Source organism: Cibotium barometz, chromosome 65 (genome assembly GCF_041138505.1).
Source record: "Cibotium barometz isolate CiBa-2024 chromosome 65, ASM4113850v1, whole genome shotgun sequence".
NCBI lineage: Eukaryota > Viridiplantae > Streptophyta > Polypodiopsida > Cyatheales > Cibotiaceae > Cibotium > Cibotium barometz.
Genome location: NC_141110.1, coordinates 20714640 through 20733079, shown reverse-complemented (window position 1 = coordinate 20733079; position 18440 = coordinate 20714640). Strand labels below are relative to the sequence as shown.

General features: G+C 45.9%; 1 protein-coding gene across 1 annotated transcript in view; it reads right to left on the bottom strand.

Moving 5' to 3' along the window:
* Positions 1-18440, bottom strand: part of LOC147603035 (phosphoglycolate phosphatase) — a 75938-nt gene that overhangs the window by 18458 nt on the left and 39040 nt on the right. The window contains exon 4 of the mRNA XM_086797025.1: positions 11272-11639. Within this exon, the coding sequence (XP_086653151.1) occupies positions 11272-11639 (368 nt within the window). The remainder of the gene's footprint in view (positions 1-11271; positions 11640-18440) is intronic.

Sequence of the window (18440 nt, the reverse complement as noted above, 5' to 3'; positions counted from 1 at the left end):
ACTTCTATTATGTATGAGAAAAACATACAACAATCACAGCTATAATTGCTAGCTGTACCGGCCTCCTTGCTGCTTGCTGTATCCCCCTCCTTGCTGCTGGTTGTACCTGCCCTGCACATGCCTGTTGTACTCGCATGTATCTACCCTGTACCTGGCTGCTATACCAGACTGTACCTGCCCTGTACCTGCCCTGCACATGTCTGTTGTACTCGCATGTACCTACCCTGTACCTGGCTGCTGTACCAGACTGTACCTGCCCTGTACCTAGCTGCTGTACCGGACTGCTACCCACGCCTGCTGTACCTGCTGAACTCACCTGCAGCTGCTGCCCAAGTACCGTACCTGCCCACGTGTACCTGCTGGCTGCACATATGTACCTGTTGTACCTGCTGCAAGTACAGAATCTGAATACTACATGGCTGGTTGTACCTGCACACGTGTGAAGTACCTGAAGTGCCTGATTGTACTTGCTGCAAATTATACCTATTGTACCGGAATTGTACTCATTGTACCAGGTGCTCTCATATTTTCTCATTTGTATAAATCTGAAATTTGCTAATTTAAATTCAGAGAATGCTTCAAGTTGTGTAGTGCAGGAGCATGGCATGTATATGCTGACCATGTTCAGGAAATTCTTCCTGGTGTGGCTAGTATATTTCCCTCTGTGGTGTTGTTAACCGCGCTCTCAAAGCTTCTGAGAGCCAGTGAAGGTTAGACTCACCAGGGAATTTGGGAGCAAAGCTCATTGGGGAGAACCAGGCCACATTCCCTCCGCGGTGTTCTCCTTGGCCTGCGTTAGTACGGGCGTGCCAGTACTAACGCACGGTTCCGGAAGACCAGTGAAAGGCAGGTGTCCACCCAGTGAAGGTAGGAATGAGCCTGTGATTTGGGACTACTCCGACCAACACCTCTGCATCGACTTGAACCAGTTTTATTTGGTTGTTTTCACTCCCTTGTGGAAAAATCTGGTCTGTCAGGCCCGTGACACTTGTACAAATATAAATACTCCAAGAAATACAAAAAGTGTTGAGGGGGGGGGGGGTGCGGCCCTTTCCGGCCCCAGTGCTGGTGTAATTTGTATTTTCAGTATTTCCAGTATTTGTGTTGCTAATGTTGCTTCCATTGTTTAATAATGGTTAAATTAAGTGTTCTAAATATGTGTATATTGTCTTCCCATCTGTAGGCCTCCTGTAGGGAGCGGTCACATTGGTATCAGAGCCCAACCGTCTCTCTTTCTCAAGAGGAGACACGGAGTTTTGAGATCGGAAGCAAGACGAACACTAATTCAATGGACAGCCAAGGCAACCCATTGGAAGTGCCGAATTCGAGGGACCAATCAAGTGCTTCACAGGATTCCGATACATTGCATGGAAGGCATAAGCCTCTTGAGAGTGTCTATGACAGTGCATACATGGGATAGCCATCACGTGGTAAAGAACCTATGCACGAGGAAGAGCCCAGTGCATTGAGGGCTGAGTTAGAGCACATGAAGAGGCTTTTGCACGGAAAAGAGCAAGAGCTGAAATTCTTGCATGAGGATCCCCATATGTACAAAGTGTCATAGAAGCCAAGAAAGGTGATGCTATGGTGGACGTGACTTTTGAGTCTATGGCTCGAGAAGTGGACAAGAAGCCAAGGGAGCTGGCACTCTCTTATCTTATCCGCAAGGGTGACCTTAAAGAGGGAGAGGATGGACAGCTTATGTTCAAGAATCCACCCCGTTTGCAACATGGAGACCCAGCCTCTCAAAGGTTGAGATCATACTTGCATAAAGAAGAAGTTTCGGTCACCTCCCACCATGCATCCACTCTTCATGGCACTGGAGGAAACAGATTTATGCATGCTAAAGGCCATTTGGATTCTAGGTATATACATCATGGGGACAGTGGGGTCGGCATGCAAGCCAAAAGACCTTGCCTATTGAGTTGTCTCGTGGCAAGACAAGGCATCTTTCAGCGAGGTCACATGCAGTGGGGCCACAAGAATCAAAGACCCATGTCACTTTGGCTAGTGGAACACCTATCATTCATTGCCCATGAAGCTCATGCAGAGAGAGCTGCCCCATTGGATAAGGGGAAGAGAAAACGAGAAGAATATGTACCACATCCCAAGAAGCTCAAGGAGTTCAAGGCAGGGGACAAGTCCGTGAAATTTGATGCCTTTCATGGAGAGTATGATGTCTCTAAGGTGCTAGCTTTTGTGGCACAGTTTGATATTGCTTTTAGTGATGAGGACTTCACTCTGAGAAGTCCAAAATTCGTCATGCAAGCATATTCTTAAAGGGGACAGCTACCCATTGGTGGATCACTGAAAAGACCACCAAAGACCCCATTTGCACTTGGAAAGAGTTTAAACGTACTTGCCAAAAAGTGAAATTTGACAGGCAAAAGCCTCCAAGTTTACTTCAGCCATTGCCTATTCCCTCGCAGCCATGGGAAAGTATTACTATGGACTTTATTATGGACTTGCCTAGATCCCAGCATAGGAATGATGCTATTTGGACCATTGTGGACAGGTTTAGCAAGCAAGCTCACTTCTTGCCCGTCAAGAAAACCATTAAAGTTGATCATATGGTGAAGCTTTTTCTTGCTAACATCTTCAAGCATCATGGTATGCCTAAGTCCATTGTTGGGGATAGAGATCCCAAGACTACGAGTCTCTTCTGGAGGGCTTTATTTGATAACATGGGCACTAAACTTGAGTTTCCATCAGCTTATCATCCCCAAACGGATGGCCAAAGTGAAGCTGCAAATTCAGCCATGTTGGATTTGTTGAAGTGTTATATGGCAGATCAAAAGACTGCATGGGAGAAGTATCTTCCACTTGTAGAGTTTGCCTACAATAACACAGTTCATGCCTCCACGGGAAAGGCCCCGTTTGAGATTATTTATAGCAGAGTGATCTTGCCACCCATCCTTCGTACAAAGGATGAGATTTTTGCAGCCGATGAGTATGTGCGTGACTTGAATGTAGCCTTTGGCTGACAAGCATAGGAGAGACATGCAAGTCAAGGAAGGTGATTGGGTATTGCTGAAATTTGAGAAAAATAGGCTTTGGAAGAAGCCAGGACGAGAGGGATCATATCCAAAGCTTTCTACTCGATATTATGGACCCTTCAAAGTGATTGACAAGATCAATGAAGTGTCCTTCAGGCTTGCTTTACCCAGCCATTGGAAGATTCACAATGCTTTTCATGTGAGTCTTTTGCGGAAGTATGTGGGGCCAGATCCAGAAGAGCCTGTCACAGAAGATCCGCCAGAAGTTGATGAGCTTGAAGAGATCCTTCAACCAGAGCAGATTGTATTTCACAAGGAAAGAAAGTTGCCACATGGGACGCTTTGCAGGAGATACCTTGTGAAATTTAAAAATTATTTACCAATTGATGCAAAGTGGGTAGATGAGGATTATTTTGCTGACTACCCTCAGCTTCTACAGGCATATCTTGAGGCTTTTCACTTGAGATCAACTGTCTAGACGCTCGGGGGGATGTCACCGTTTGGTCCATCTCCATTCTCTCGAGCCACTTCTATGGGACTGTCACTCCATAGAGCGGCCATATTTGTGCCATGTTCACATGGGGCCAGGCCAGTGTCCCATGTGAAAGGGCCAGTTTTATGGTGTCACATGGACGGGAGCCAGATCAGTGCCACCCGTGCTGCGTCACATGGACGAGAACCAGGTTCGTGTCACCCGTGTGTGATTTGCTTCGTACAGTATGGATGGGAGCCTATTGGTGCCACCCGTGTATAGCCAGGATGGTGTCTTACCTATGGGACTGTCACTCCATAAGAAGACCAAGACATATTTATTTATATTTGTCGCGCCAGTTTTGTGCCCGACAGGAACCTCTTGTACAAGTTTCATGAGAGGGAGATTTCGTCCACTATTTATGCACACGCATTTATGCCTGCATGCATAAATTTATTTTTGCATGACTTGTTTGCATGTGTCTGCCTATTATGTTGTGCCAGTACACTGGACGAGGATGCCCCCAGTGTACCGTGGAATGCTGTTTGCTGACTTGGTGGTGTGGCGTGTGAACAGGTGGTAAGTATTACCATTTTAGCCCTTCTAAAATGTAAAATCCATAAACTATGGTTAACTTTAATGTTTATAAGCTAATGTGTTCACACACATTTAAAAAGGGACTGGACATTTTCTTTTGGATGGTGCCCATAAGTGTTAATTATGTATTAAGGTTTTATAACCTTTGATAAGGCTTTTGCATGAAACATTATTGGAAAATTCCCCACATGTGGTGGGTTGGTGGATTTTCTCTCTGCATCGCCTCTTTCTCCATCGCCTCCTTGCTGCTGGTTGTACCCGCCTCCTTGCTGCTGGCTGTACCCACCTTGCTGCTGGTTGTACCTGCCCTGTACATGCCTGTTGTACCCACCTATACCTGCCCTGTACCTGGCTACTGTACCTGGCTGCTGCCCACGCCTAGTGTACCCGTGTGCTGTACCTGCTGAACTCGCCTGCAGCTGCTGCCCAAGTACTGTACCTGCCCACGTGTACCAGCTGGCTGCCCATATGTACCTGTTGTACCTGCTACAAGTACAGAATCTGAATACTACATGGCTGGTTGTACCTGCACACGTGTGAAGTACCTGAAGTGCCTGATTGTACTTGCTGCAAATTGTACGTGTTGTACCAGAATTGTACTCATTGTACCACGTGCTCTCATATTTTTCTCATTGGTATAAATCTGAAATTTGCTAATTTAAATTCAGAGAATGCTTCAAGTTGTGTAGTGCAAGAGCATGGCATGTATATGCTGACCATGTTCAAGCAATTCTTCCTGGTGTGGCTAGTATATTTCCCTGTGTGGTGTTGTTAACCGCGCTCTCAGAGCTTCTGAGAGCCAGTGAAGGTTAGACTCAACAGGGAATTTGGGAGCAAAGCTCATTGGGGAGAACCAGGCCACGTTCCCTCCGCGGTGTTCTCCTTGGCCTACGTTAGTAGGGGCGTGCCAGTACTAACTGCACGGTCCCGGAATACCAGTGAAAGACAAGTGTCCACCCAGTGAAGGTGGGAATGAGCCTGTGATTTGGGGCTACTCCGACCAACACCTCTGCATCGACTTGAACCAGTTTTATTTGGTTGTTTTCACTCCCTTGCGGAGAAATCTGGCCTATCAAGCCCGTGACACTTGTACAAATATAAATACTCCAAGAAATACAAAAAGTATTGAGGGAGGGGCCGGCCCCAGTGCTGGTGTCATTTGTATTTTCAATATTCCCAGTATTTGTGTTGCTGATGTTGCTTCCATTGTTTAATAACAGTTAAATTAAGTGTTCTAAATATGTGTATATTGTCTTCCGATCTGTAGGTCTCCTGTAGTGAGCGGTCACAGCTGGAGTCCAGTGAAATGGTCATCGAGGATCCACTCGAAGTGAATGAGCTTGAGGAGATCTTGCAGCCAGAGCAGATTGTGTATCATCAGGAACGCAAGCTTGCTGCAGGAAAGTTGTCAGGCGTTACCTTGTGAAGTTTAAGAACTATCTTCCCATTGATGTAAATGGGTAGATGAAGACTTCTTCAGAGATAGCCCGCATGTGCTTCAGACATATTTGGATGCTTTTCAATTGCGGACAATTGTTTAGAAGCCGGGGCGGATGTCACCATTTGGCCACCCAATTGGTCCACCCGTGCTTTCTCATCATGAATGTACATTGGACTGGTGTCGATGGAAATTGTTTATGCCGGGGATTGATGCCACTCATGTGATACTATGGACTTAGCTTTCCGTTGGGACTTGCACCGCTGTGTACATGCCCGAAAATGCCTAGTGGAATTGGTGTTCCATTGGGTCTGGTACCTCGTGTACTTGCCTAGAGCATGTCTATTTTGGTACTCTCTCATGAAGGGAAATTGTCCATACCAATGCTGCATTGCATAGCATCTTTACGTGCTTGCTTGCAATTGAAATCGCATGCTGTTTTCATGCTTGCTTGACCAATGTGTAGTTCCGGGTAAGGGGACGCCCGCCACCTACACTGGACAACTCACCACCTCACTCCTCCTCTCTCTAGAGATTGGCGCCTCCTTCATGAGGGCTGTTGGGCTGTGTATTTTCTGCACTTTCTCCTTCCCAACTTCATTTCCAAGCTTGCTAAGGTGTTTCTCAAGCTTCCAAGAGTGTTTTCGGATGCTAATCACTCTCCTGTACACTCCCAATGACTGAAATTCAGTAAAACAGCTATCTTTATTGCTGTAATTTTTTGTCTTTTTTGCTGAAAACCCTAATTTCAGCCCTCCTTTCTCAAGTTGAACCATAAGGGAAGCTTTCCCAAGGTTCCCTTCATCCTCTTGAAGACTTCTGTCACGAAGAAATGCGACAAATCGAAGATCTCATCACTCCAAGGACTTCCATCGCGAAAACTTCCGTTGTCATCGACTCTACTTGTAATTGGTAAGCTTTTATACTTAAATATGGAAGCAAGTAGCAGGAGGGAGGAACCGGATTACAAGATCACATACCCTGTGTAGTGTTCTCTTGTCCTATGTGCTCTCTTGTAGATCGTTGCTACCTTGTGTTGGTGGAACAATAGAGAGTAGTTGGTAGGGAACATGGGCACTTGAGGGGGTAGCGTGGATTGCAAGTCTCATATACCCTGTGTAGTGTTCTCTTGTCCTACGTGCTCTCTTGTAGATTGTTGCTACCTTATGTTGGTGGAACAATAGAGAGTAGTTGATAGGGAACATGGGCACTTAAGAGGGTAGTGTGGATTGCAAGTCTACATCGACAACCACTTGTTTGCAATACTGTATTCATATACATTGGTATGGAAATCGGGTCAGAAATGCCCATGACACTACATACTTGATTCTCCCAAGATCAATATACTTTATTTGAGGAGGGGTTGGCCGTTCCGGCTCATTTGTTTTGGTCCCCTAGGGAACCATAGGGTTTCAACGAGCCAGGCAGGAGCCTCCCAGATCGATATTCCAGCACGATCGTACCTGGTCGTGCTCAGTGGGTGATTCTTCATGTTGGGGAGACTCGTCTAGGGCTCCTCAATATCTATGCCCCCAATGGGACTCCTGAGCGCACATCCTTCTCGCTTCAGGTGGGTCAGGATCTCCTCATGGTGGATGCTTGATACATGGGAGAAGCTTTAACATGCTTGAGGACCCAAAGGATCGCAACCGCGACTGGGGGGGGGGGGGGGGGGGGGGGGACGAGGGCATGCTCATACCCAACATGCTTATAAGGGCGCTTTTTAGTAAACTTATTTTCAGCTTTTGGACCTGATTTGGCTTGGTTTTGGTCCCTTTTAGGTGGCTGTCCATCATTTTGCAGGTTTTGGACAGCCCTCTCTTTGCCTTGAAATGAGGGTTTAGCCTTATTGGATGGACTCAATTTGAGTTCCAATTGCTCGGTGGCGGTGGCGGCTGCGATTAATTGGTGTAAGGTATGACCAGGATACATTTGTAATCTCGCTTTGTACACGGGTTGCAATCCCAATTGAAACCTTCTCTTCCTTTCCGCCTCGGTGACACGCATAAATGGAGACACCTCCAAAAGCACTTTCCAAAAGTTTTGTATATATGCATTTACCGATTCCCCCTCATTTTGCTTTACCCAATCCCACTTCATTGTTATCTCATTCAATGCATTGGGAGGCAAGAATTGAGCATAGAACCTCTCCTTGAACTCTTCCCATGATCTAACAGGATTCGGTGAGAGCTTCTCCGTGAGCCACCAATGGGCAGCAGTGCCTTTCATGAACATGCTTACATGCCGGATCATGGATTTCTGAGTGAAATCCTCATCACTGAAAGCAATATCAAACTGGGCAATAAAAGCAAGTGCCTTTGATGCATCATATTCCCCATGATATGTGTCAAACTTCATAGATTTGTCTCCGGCTTTGAAGTCACGAGACTTTGATGCATGTGGGTGCATCTCAACATGTTTTCCCCCATGTTTGTCCATTGGGACAGCCCCTGTAAAACTGGCATCATTTTTGGACCAAAAGGTGATGCATAAGGCATAGATACATGTGCCCTGTAAGCATGAGGCATGGCTGGCCCCTCAACATGCATTGATACATTTTCAACCATAGCTTCTCCCTCACGAGCACACTCGAAGGCATGAGTGGCATGAGAGATACGCAGAATACCTGCACCAACAGAAAATTGCAGCCCATGTTGCATGTGTTGTGCATGTACATTTTCAGCCGGCAATGGCATTTGACATACATTTTGACCACTGCCATAAACATTGTATCCTTCACGGGCTACATAAGGTATTCCTACATGGCGTGAAGTCACTGATTGTTCCTCTCCCATAGCATGGAGATTTATCCTCTTAGACATAAGTTCTTGTTCGGGCACCAGTGGGGATTCCAAGACGTGGGATGGTTGCCTTTTCTGCGTATGCATCCTCGGCACGAGCCAAGTATGCACGTGCTGCATCTCTCGGTTGCATGTGCAACTCTTGAGCAATCATCGCCATTGCATGATCCATATAAGATTCAGCTTTCTTGGCCTTCAAACGATCATGTACCAATGGATCCTCACGGCGATAGAGATTCAATTCTTCTTGTTGTTGTGCATGGAGAAGAGCCTGCATACGAGTAAATTAAGCCTTCAAGACTATCAACTCTTCTTCTTGCATCTTCTCTTTGCCACGGGACGGCTGTCCCACATATTCATGTTCCCTATTGTGCACCACATGAGTTTGCTCATCCTGTAAAGCATTGGAGGCATGCATTTCATTGTCCCTGCCTCTTGTATTAGCATCTCCAACATTCATTGTGTGGCTGTCCATAATGTTCTAAGTGTAGAGATAGCTAGTGTTCACGGTGATCGTCTCTCACGATACAAGTGAAAGAGAACCGTATGCTCTGATACCAATGTGACTTGGTTGAACACAATGCTAATCAATACACTTAAATACACTAAGATTTAAAGGACACTTGCTCAAATACAAGAAGTAAATTGCTGAATTGACAAGAGACACACAATGAGCCAGAACGGCCGACCCCTCCCTTGAGTAAATTGTATTACTATTGGAGAAATTCAATACATAGCTTTACGGGCATCCATTGCCAAATCCTCCATGCCAATGCATATGAAATTCAGCATTTAGAAAACAATGGTATGTCGATGTAGATCACCAAGGAGCCGCCTTGATGCCCGGCCCGACTTCAGTGTCCATATTCTCTACCATTGGCTCTATGTTCTACCAAGCAAGGTAGCAACATCTTCAAGAGCACATAGGACAAGAGAGTACTACACAGGGCGGCTAAACAAGGAGTCCTGCCCTTCTACTGAATAAGTAATGACAACAGATTGTCCAATTAGCTTACCAGTCTTCATAGAAGTTGTTGCAAGCGGAAGCCTTCGCGTTTGAAGCCTTAGAAGTGTTGATATCTTCGATTTGCCGCAATCCTTCGCGACAAAAGTCTTCAAGAGGATGAAGGGAACCTTGGGAAAGCTTTCCCTATGGTTCAACTTGAGAAAGGAAGGCTGAAATTAGGATTTTCAACAAAAAGACCAAAAATTACAGCAAAAATGAGAGCTGTTTTGCTGAATTTCGGTCATTGGGAGTGAGTAGGAGAGTGATTAGCACTTGGAAACACCCTTGGAAGCTTGGAAAACACCCTAGCAAGTTGGGTATGGCTATGGAGAGCTTGGAAATGAAGAGAAATGGTGGAAAAACAGAGTTTTCAGTCTCCAAAAATCCTCATGAAGAGAAAACACGAATTTCTCTTAATAAGTAAGTGAATTGGGGTCCAATCAGGTGAAGGGACATGGGGAGATGCCCATTTATGAGTAAAAAGGGAGGATCAGGTCCTGGACATTGAGTCTTGTCCACCTCGGGACTTCAGTGAGTGTGAACTTGAAAGCGGTCATAATTTATAAGTGACTTTTGGGCGCCCAAACTTTAATGAAGTGGAAACGCACTCACTTATAAATATTGGCTAAGTCCTAAGGGCTATTTGAGCCTAGATTGGGTAATACTTACCACCTGTTCACATGCCACACAACCATGTCAGCAGACAGTTTCACACGCACGGTTCACGGGCGGGCGTCCCCTAGCCCGGAACTACACATAGGTCATGCAGGCATGAAAACAGCATGCAATTTCATTTGCAGGCAAGCACATAAAGATGCTATGCAATGCAGCATTGGCATGAGCGATTTCCGTTCATGAAACCGTATAAGACCAGGCGTTTCCAGGCAAGTATATGCGATACCAGACCCAGTGGAAAGCCAATCCTCCAGGCGTTTCCGGGCATGTACACAAAGGCACAAGTCCCAGCGGAAAGCCAAGTCCTCCACGCGTTTCCGGGCATGTACACAAAGGCACAAGTCCCAGCGGAAAGCCAAGTCCTCCAGATATTCCGGGCATGATAACATCAAGTCCCAGCGGAATATCATATCCAACTATACAGCATGACACGTGTCAATCACATGCATAGGCACATTCCATAAGCCATGGACACCAATCCAATATGCACATAGTGTGAAAGCAAGAGTGAACCATTCGGGTGGCCAAATGGTGACAGGAGGGGACACACGAAGGCCCTTAAACAATGTTACATGAGCCGTAGCGGAAGCTTTTAATGATGATTAAGGAGTGCATTAACTTGCTAATTTGGGAAGAGAGAGAAGAGAATAGGGAGAGTGCTCGGTTCTGGATCCCAATCACCCCCTCTCCTCCCTTCTTCCTTCCTCCTTTCTTATGTATTTGTTTGGCTAGCAGTGAGAGTTGAAGACACATTGGAGAATACCTCTCTGAATTCCTCTTGGAAGCACAATGAGAAGATCAATGAGTAGCTTAGTCATTGCACAAGTTTTTCTCATGCTACGTAAGTTGCAGTGGGCAGGTGTGCACATCTGAAACCATCACCATACACAAACGTATCGTAGGAAATATGGGTGATCTGGTATTTATATGTTTCAGACGAGTGTAAGGCTGATCCTGGAACGTAATTGTTGTTAAGTTACTAGGTTGGAATCTATCTCAATGAACCCTAGAGGACAGGGTAGCGCTTAGTCTGATAGCCAGCAGAAAATTTATAGCAGCATCCCAGCTCCATCCACCTAGGTGTGTAAACACAATTTAAACAGGATACAGAGGTCTACGAAGCTCAAGACAGTCACATGTTTTAAAGTATAATCATTGCATATTCTAAGCAGAGAATGGACTAAGCACATTCTTTCATACACCAACTACATAACTTAAGCTCTAAAACTTTTCCCAAGGCAACTAGCTTAAAAGGGAGATATGCACTGCTTGAAGGGCATCTATACCTGACACAACCGGAGCAAATGAAGTAAAGGAAATCCACATAGAACTCAGCCTTTCCAGTCACTTTGAGATTCCCACTCATTATCTTGTTTCCTTCAGAATAGGAGTCAAATAGCGAGTTCCATTGCGATAAAAGGCCCTCGCCTGCGAGCATCTCTGATGACTTGAATGTGTGTTCTTTGGAGACAAGTGAGCCCAATATTGTAACAAACGAACCCTCCTTTGAGGTTGGTTGATGCTTCAAACTCCGTAAGTGTTCCTCACACACCCAAGTTCTACAAACCGGTATAACTGATTCACATAGCATTTGAACTGAAATTTTGGACCAATCCGGCTCCAGAAAGCTTCTATTCTGTTGTAGATTGCAGATCTGCTAAGACCACTGTACAAAAGCTTAATCAGAAAAAAGACATGGTTTGGTTATCAAATCCATTGAAATCTCTTCCTTTTTTAAGCACTCAAAAGGTTTGTCGGCATCTACATAAACTGCAAGCAACTCTACATAGAATTCAAAGGCATCAATTCTTACCTTGAAAAATCTTTTACATAAACAAATGCCTTCATAAATGGGTTGCACCTGAGTCAAACTATAAATGTCCAAAAAATGCATATTGGCACCAATAAGGCCACTTAAGTACATCTGTCTGACTGATCTTGAAGTTTGCCCTCCAGGTTCTGCACTTTCAAAATTGTAAATCAATACTGCACTAAAAGTTCTAGAGTCTAGATGCCTGGTGTCCATTCACCTAGCTAATGCACTAGATGGTAATTCCCCTGATGTCAATACCATCAAAGAAATCCCCTTCTACTAAGCTTTGACCCATAGCTCAAAATCTGCACTAAGACTCCCTTCTGTGTTTGAAGTGGCTGCTAGTCCTTGACCTTTGGGGACAATCTCACTTGGCATGCCCCACCTTCGCATATTCAAAATTATGTCCTGACAACTCCTAATGCTGCTCTTCTTTCTAGGTCTCTGAATTGTCAAACTTCTGCAGATATTTTTGTACTTTATTGAAGTCTGTTTATTTAACTATTGGCCTGAAAACCAGAGCTAGAATAATTGTAGAGCATAAAAAGGGGCCCTTTACCGGAAGGTCCTGTCCTCTACAGATGATGGACAGTAGCACCCACCTCCTCTCCCCCCTCTCTTCTTCAGCCCTTCAGCCCCATTGGACCAGCAGTTGACATGAGCCTTTGGGAGTTCACTGCTCAGTTCCCATCTTGGTATTTGAGAAAGTATAGTGAGGTAACTGATTCACAGACTTTCATCCTTTTCCCAGCTTCATATATATACCTAGATGAATCCAGGAACATGCCCAAATTCACCTTTTAGGAACGTGCCTGTTATATACTCATGGTAGTCAACCCACAAGACTATTAGTTTCAATGTCTCATATCGGTAAGCAAATACTCTAGTGGACATGGGGGAGGGACCTTGGAATTTCACAATCTCATATCAGTAAAAAAAATAAATACTCCACGGTTAGAGGGAAGGGAGGGAAAGGCGTCACGACCCCCCCAAGAGATTGGGTGATTATACAAGTAGTTTCCGTCAGTTTCTTGCTACTTCGATGCCCTCTTCAATAATAAGCAAGAGGGGATGTCACATGCATCAAGCCTCAAATGCATATGACATGTCTGTTAAGGCCTTGTACAAGTTAGCTTAGGAGAGTTACAAACCATTGTGAGCCTTATTTGACAAAGGGACAAGGTCACAGAGTGTCACCTGCATCAGTCCTCACATACATTCGCCAAGACAACTCAGGGCATCTACACAATAGCTTAGGACAGGTAGGGTTTAGCAAAGTTTTGTGAGCCCTCACAAAAGGGAACCGGTCAACTCAATAATTGTGAGAGTAGGTTAGGATTCACACACACTGGGTATGTGAGTGCATGTCAATGACGAATCATAGCTGCCAGAGGAGGTACATGGCCATATCAGAATGGAGAGACCAAAAACCAACCGTAATTAGCTGGAATGGGGAAGCTCTCTGCACTTGTTGAAATGTGTGGCGTTAGTAACAGAAAGTCTAACACGATTTGCAAGAGAGGACCAGAAATCTCAAAAAAAGAATACGTGAAGGCCAAAAGAATCAAGAAAGGTAAAAGAACGCCCAAAGTGCAAAGATTCCATCCAGAAGCCCACTAGAAAAGAACAAATGCAAGCATTCCACATTGTGCCTAAGCAACATCGCAATAAGCTTGATGATAAGGCGGTCAAATGCATTTTTGTGGGATACAATTCGAAAAGCAAGGGGTATAGACTCAACCATACTTCTACAAAGTGGATCATGGTGAGTAAGGATGTGGTTTTTGTGGAGAACTCAGTTCAGCCCATGCTTTCATGCAAAAAGAAGCAAATTGTATGCCCACATGATCTCTTTGATACACTCCTCTTCTACAACTTGAGTCATCCATATGTAGAGCATTCAAGTGCTCAACAGGGTGCTGAAATTCAGCCCCTTACAGCCGCAAATCAGCCCCCAATGGCTGAGATTGAGCCCAATTTACAACCCAAAGATCAGCCAATAGATGAAGCTATTGTGGAGAATGCAGTGGATGAGGAATGGACAGCCATTCAGGAGTCCAAATGGGTGCCTAGATGGTTGTTGCATACAACACGTGGTGACAGCAAAAAGACAGCTCCTTTGCCTGTCAGGACACGTGAAGTTTCTTATTATGCATCTAGTTATCATGTAAATAGTGCTCTCATTGCCAACACATGCAATGACAAGGAAGTTGTTTCCTTTGAGGAAGCACAAGAAGATGATCAATGGATGTGTGCCATACAGGATGAGTATGACTCAATCCTCAAGAATGACACTTGGTATTTGGTTGGTTTGTCTCATGGCAAGAAAGCCACTAGTACAAAGCATAGTTGCATTCCATACTGGTACGGAATGATTCAGTCTGTACAGTACGGATCCGTACGTTCCGTACGTCGTACGGAACAGTACAACATGGACTTTTTTTTTGAAGCCCAAACCCGTCGGTTTCGCATCGCCTAGGGTTCCGTACCTTTTTTTAATCAAATCGCTTCGTGTCTTGGGCTCCACCATCGCGTTTCCGTACCTACGCCGCGTGACCATCTAGTTGACATCGCCCGCCTGCTGTTGTCCAACTTCAAGGTGCCCACTGCCCCTCTCTCTCTCTCTCTCCCCCCCTCCCTGCCTCTTCGCACCTCTATGCGTAGCCGCTGCCTTCGCCCCTGCTCGCCGCCCGCTTCGCTTCGCTGTTCGCCGCCCACTTCGCTTCGCTGTTCCTTGTTCGCCTCGCGCCTCTATGCGTAGCAGCTGCCTTCGCCCTTGCTTGCCGCCCTCTCTCCCGTTTCCCTCTCCCTCTCTCTCTTTCTCCTCCGTCTCTCTGTTCGCTACTGCCGCCCACTAGCCCTTACGCCTCGCTGCCCTACTAGCACTATGTTGAACCGCCTGCCTGTCAGGTAGGCCGCCCTGTGCTCCCCTTTTCCACCCCACCCGCGCCGCCCACTTCGCTTCGTTGTTCGCTTCACTGTTCGCCACCTGCTTCGCTTCGCTATTCCCTGTTCGCCTCGCGCCTCTGTGCGTAGCCGCTGCCTTCGCCCCTACTTGCCGCCCTCCCTGTGCTCCCCTTTCGCCCTTGCTCGCCGCCCGCCGCCCTCCCTTGCTCAGGCCCCCAAGGCAGCAACATAACTCTCTCTCTCTCTCTCTCCTCCCTGCCTGTGGGAAGGGCTGCAGAGTAATCTCGAGGAATGGCCCCGAGTCTCCAAGAGAAACTCGAGGCCCTGGAGACGGCAATGAAGGCACTAATCAAGGAGAACAAGAAGACATCTAATTCCAACCTCAATGAGGTGGAGAACAAACTACACCAACACATCATGGCCCTCGAAGCACGGGTCATGGACCTTGAACAAGAGAACACAGCACTCAAGGAGGAGGTGAGTGCATTGAAAGTGGAAATGATAGCCGTCAAGAACACCGAGAAGGAAGAAGGGGAGATCAATGACAACACTCTCACGGCCATCAAAGAAGAAATCTCCAAGGAGATCACAAAGGACATGAAGGAAAACTCGAAGCCCAGCAGTCAGGATGGGTTGAGGTGGTGAAGAAGAACATCCGTAAAGAAGTGAGGGAGGATACTCAAAAGGGAAGAACATCAAATCATTCGCACCACCATTGAGGAGGAGAAGATGAGGCATGCCCGCCACCTCAACATTCAAGTCACAGGTATAGCCGAGACACCCAACCCGAGAAAGATGGACAGCTTCTATGCATGAAGCTAGGCTACATGGAAGAGGACCCTCTCCCCTTCACCAAAGCATGAAGAGTCGCGAAAGACTCAACACGCAAGCGAGCCCTCATCCTACAGTTTGCAGGAGAGACGGAGAGGGTCACCTTCATGAAGAAGAGGGTCATACTACAAGGCTTAGAGGGAGCTCCTATTTTCTTGGATGATCTCACGAGGATGCAGCTAGAGCATAGGAGAGCTTGCATGCCACGAGTCTTACACGCGAGGAGAGAAGGTAAGAAGGCCTTCTATCGAGATGGTCGGGTCATCATTGATGGCCGGCCCATGGATTACCAGTTTGGGGCCTATGGGACACAGACCAGGCCACTGACAGAGATACACATGGCAGTATGGAACTGTAATGGTTCACTATGAGTGCAGCCTAGACGACTAGAGCATGTTATGGTGGGGAGACACATCATACTTCTGACAGAGACACATCAGAGCCCAGAGAGAGGGCTACGTCGAGTAGAGGGATTCCAGTGGGAGTCAGCATACAGGAAGACCACACGCTAGGGTACCTCGAGAGGCTCGGGGGGAGTGGCAGTTCTATTTAGACGCGAGCTACAGGGGAGACTGAGAGTGGTAGCACAGGATCCAGAGGCCAGATACATGTGGATCAGCTTACAGCTCTCACAGGACAGGGTTATATACATAGCCTTATGTTACTTTCCTCCATCAGGATCCTCCTATGTCATTACAGAGGACATGCCATAGGAGGAGGAGACAGGAGCCTCGCCATACACTTGTCTGTCAGAGGAGATTATGCATTATTCTACACTAGGGGAAGTATTTCTTACAGGCGACTTCAATGCCCACACACAGAGCAGATAGTGTGAGGTGTATGACTATGATGACATACAACGCCACAGAGAGACATCATTACAGGCTCAGACAGCTCCAGAGGGGGGACGACAGACACAGATTACTACATTTTTTCAGAGATCCATCCCACTCCCAGTCCCTACACGGCAGGGAATTACTCTCCAGAGAGCAGAGACACTCAGAGCCCGCAGGAGACAGAGGACACCTGGCTTTCGGACACCACGCCTATACCAGAGAGAGATGACAGAGATCAGAGCTCAGTTTCACAGAGAGGGTGCGGAGCGACTGGCTCGCTTCAGAGCACACCCGGCATGTTCTTCAGGGAGCTGTGGACACCCCCTTCATTGATGTATACCATTTTAGACCCCCAGTATGGTACAGGATGGAGCTAGCTAGGTTGCATATCATGATTGTATACTCCATGCATAAAGCTTTGCATTCTCCTAGTAGTAGAGCTCCATCCCCTCCCCCACTCATTGTACTTATTGCACACCCAGATTCAGCTTTTTAGTTCAGTACTTTTTCATTTTGTTGGGATGACAGAGGATACCCCACACAGGTACACTGATTTGTCTCATAGGCCGAGTTCGGTCTTTTGGAAGACGTTAATAATATCTTTCTTTCTTTCTTTCTTTCTCTCTCCCCGTCTCTCTCTCTCTCTACTTACTACTAGTACTTAGAAGTTAGTACTCTCTAGACTCTCTCTCGCATGAATGATCATTGGTGAGACACGGACTCTATTTTCAACCTATTTTCAGCCCCTTACTACTTAGTACATAGTACTCTCTAGACTCTCTCTCTCTCACGAATGATCATTTTCAAGAATGCCCTCTATTTTCAATCATTCCCTAAATCCTCTATTTTCAGAAATTACCTCAGACCTCTATTAATTTTGTATTTTTTTCCAATCATTCCCTCTATTTTCAAAAATTCAGCCCCTTGAACAATCCCTTTTTATTTTTTCCAATCTTCATTCCCGAATTCCTATATTTTCAAAAATTCAGCCAGTAATGTGGCTTCTAATGTTGATTTTTTTAAATTGCAGCTTGTCCAAGATGCCAAAGGCACCAAATCCTTACTGGGCTGCACACACCATCATACTTATTAGCACATCATCAGCAGGTTCAGGCACTTGTCATTGGAAGTGCCGCTATTGTAGCTTGCATTTCTCTGGAGCCTATGAGAGGAACTGGAGTTCCTACTCTCTTATTCACAAGAAGATCCGAAACCGCTTGAGCATAGCACAACTAGAGTTGGTGTTTTACAGAGCCAACCTTCAACTAATTTGGAATCTTTGAAAGATGGATAGACCAAAACAGGTAAAAAAATTTACGACATACTGATGCACTTCAAAGTTCACAATAAGCTTAAAGTGATTAGTCACTAATAACTACTAGTGAATACATGCTTCATAGGTTGATGTTGAGGAGTTCCAGCGCCACAGCCAACAACATGCCAAGGAGAGCGACATAGTACGTGATGACCAGGAGGAGATATATAGACAGCTTCACAGAGAGCTCGAGACCATTGATAGACGAGTCACTCGAGCTCTCACTACCAACTCCCTTACTTCTTCAGCTCAGTAGAGTCGTCCTTCCACCTCTAGAGGCACCAGGGTGTATACTCGTGGTGCACATGCCAGAGAGAGAGCTGCCAGAGCGATCAGTAGAGGTGGTCCAGAGCACCAGATGTAGACTCTTCCAGAGGAGATACCTGGGACCTCTACCATTGTTGAGGAGATACCACAAGTACTATATGATTCTGATGGGAATCTCCTCATAGATGGAGACTACTCATCATCCTCATCTTCACGCTTGGATAATGATGAGTGAGAGCCGGCCATATGGCTATTGGCGTTTGTACTTTATAGTATATACTAGGATTTCAGCTTCAGCAAGACAGTCCTTCATGTTGCATGCAGTGCAGCTCATTTAACATTTATATAGCATATGCCATACATGTTTGCATTTCAATTGTTTTTTGTGCATCTTTGTGTACTAGTGTTGCTAAATTATGAATGATTTATAATGTGTTTTTTTTATACACATTTTTTTAAGTGAACGTACTTAAAGTACTCATCCCG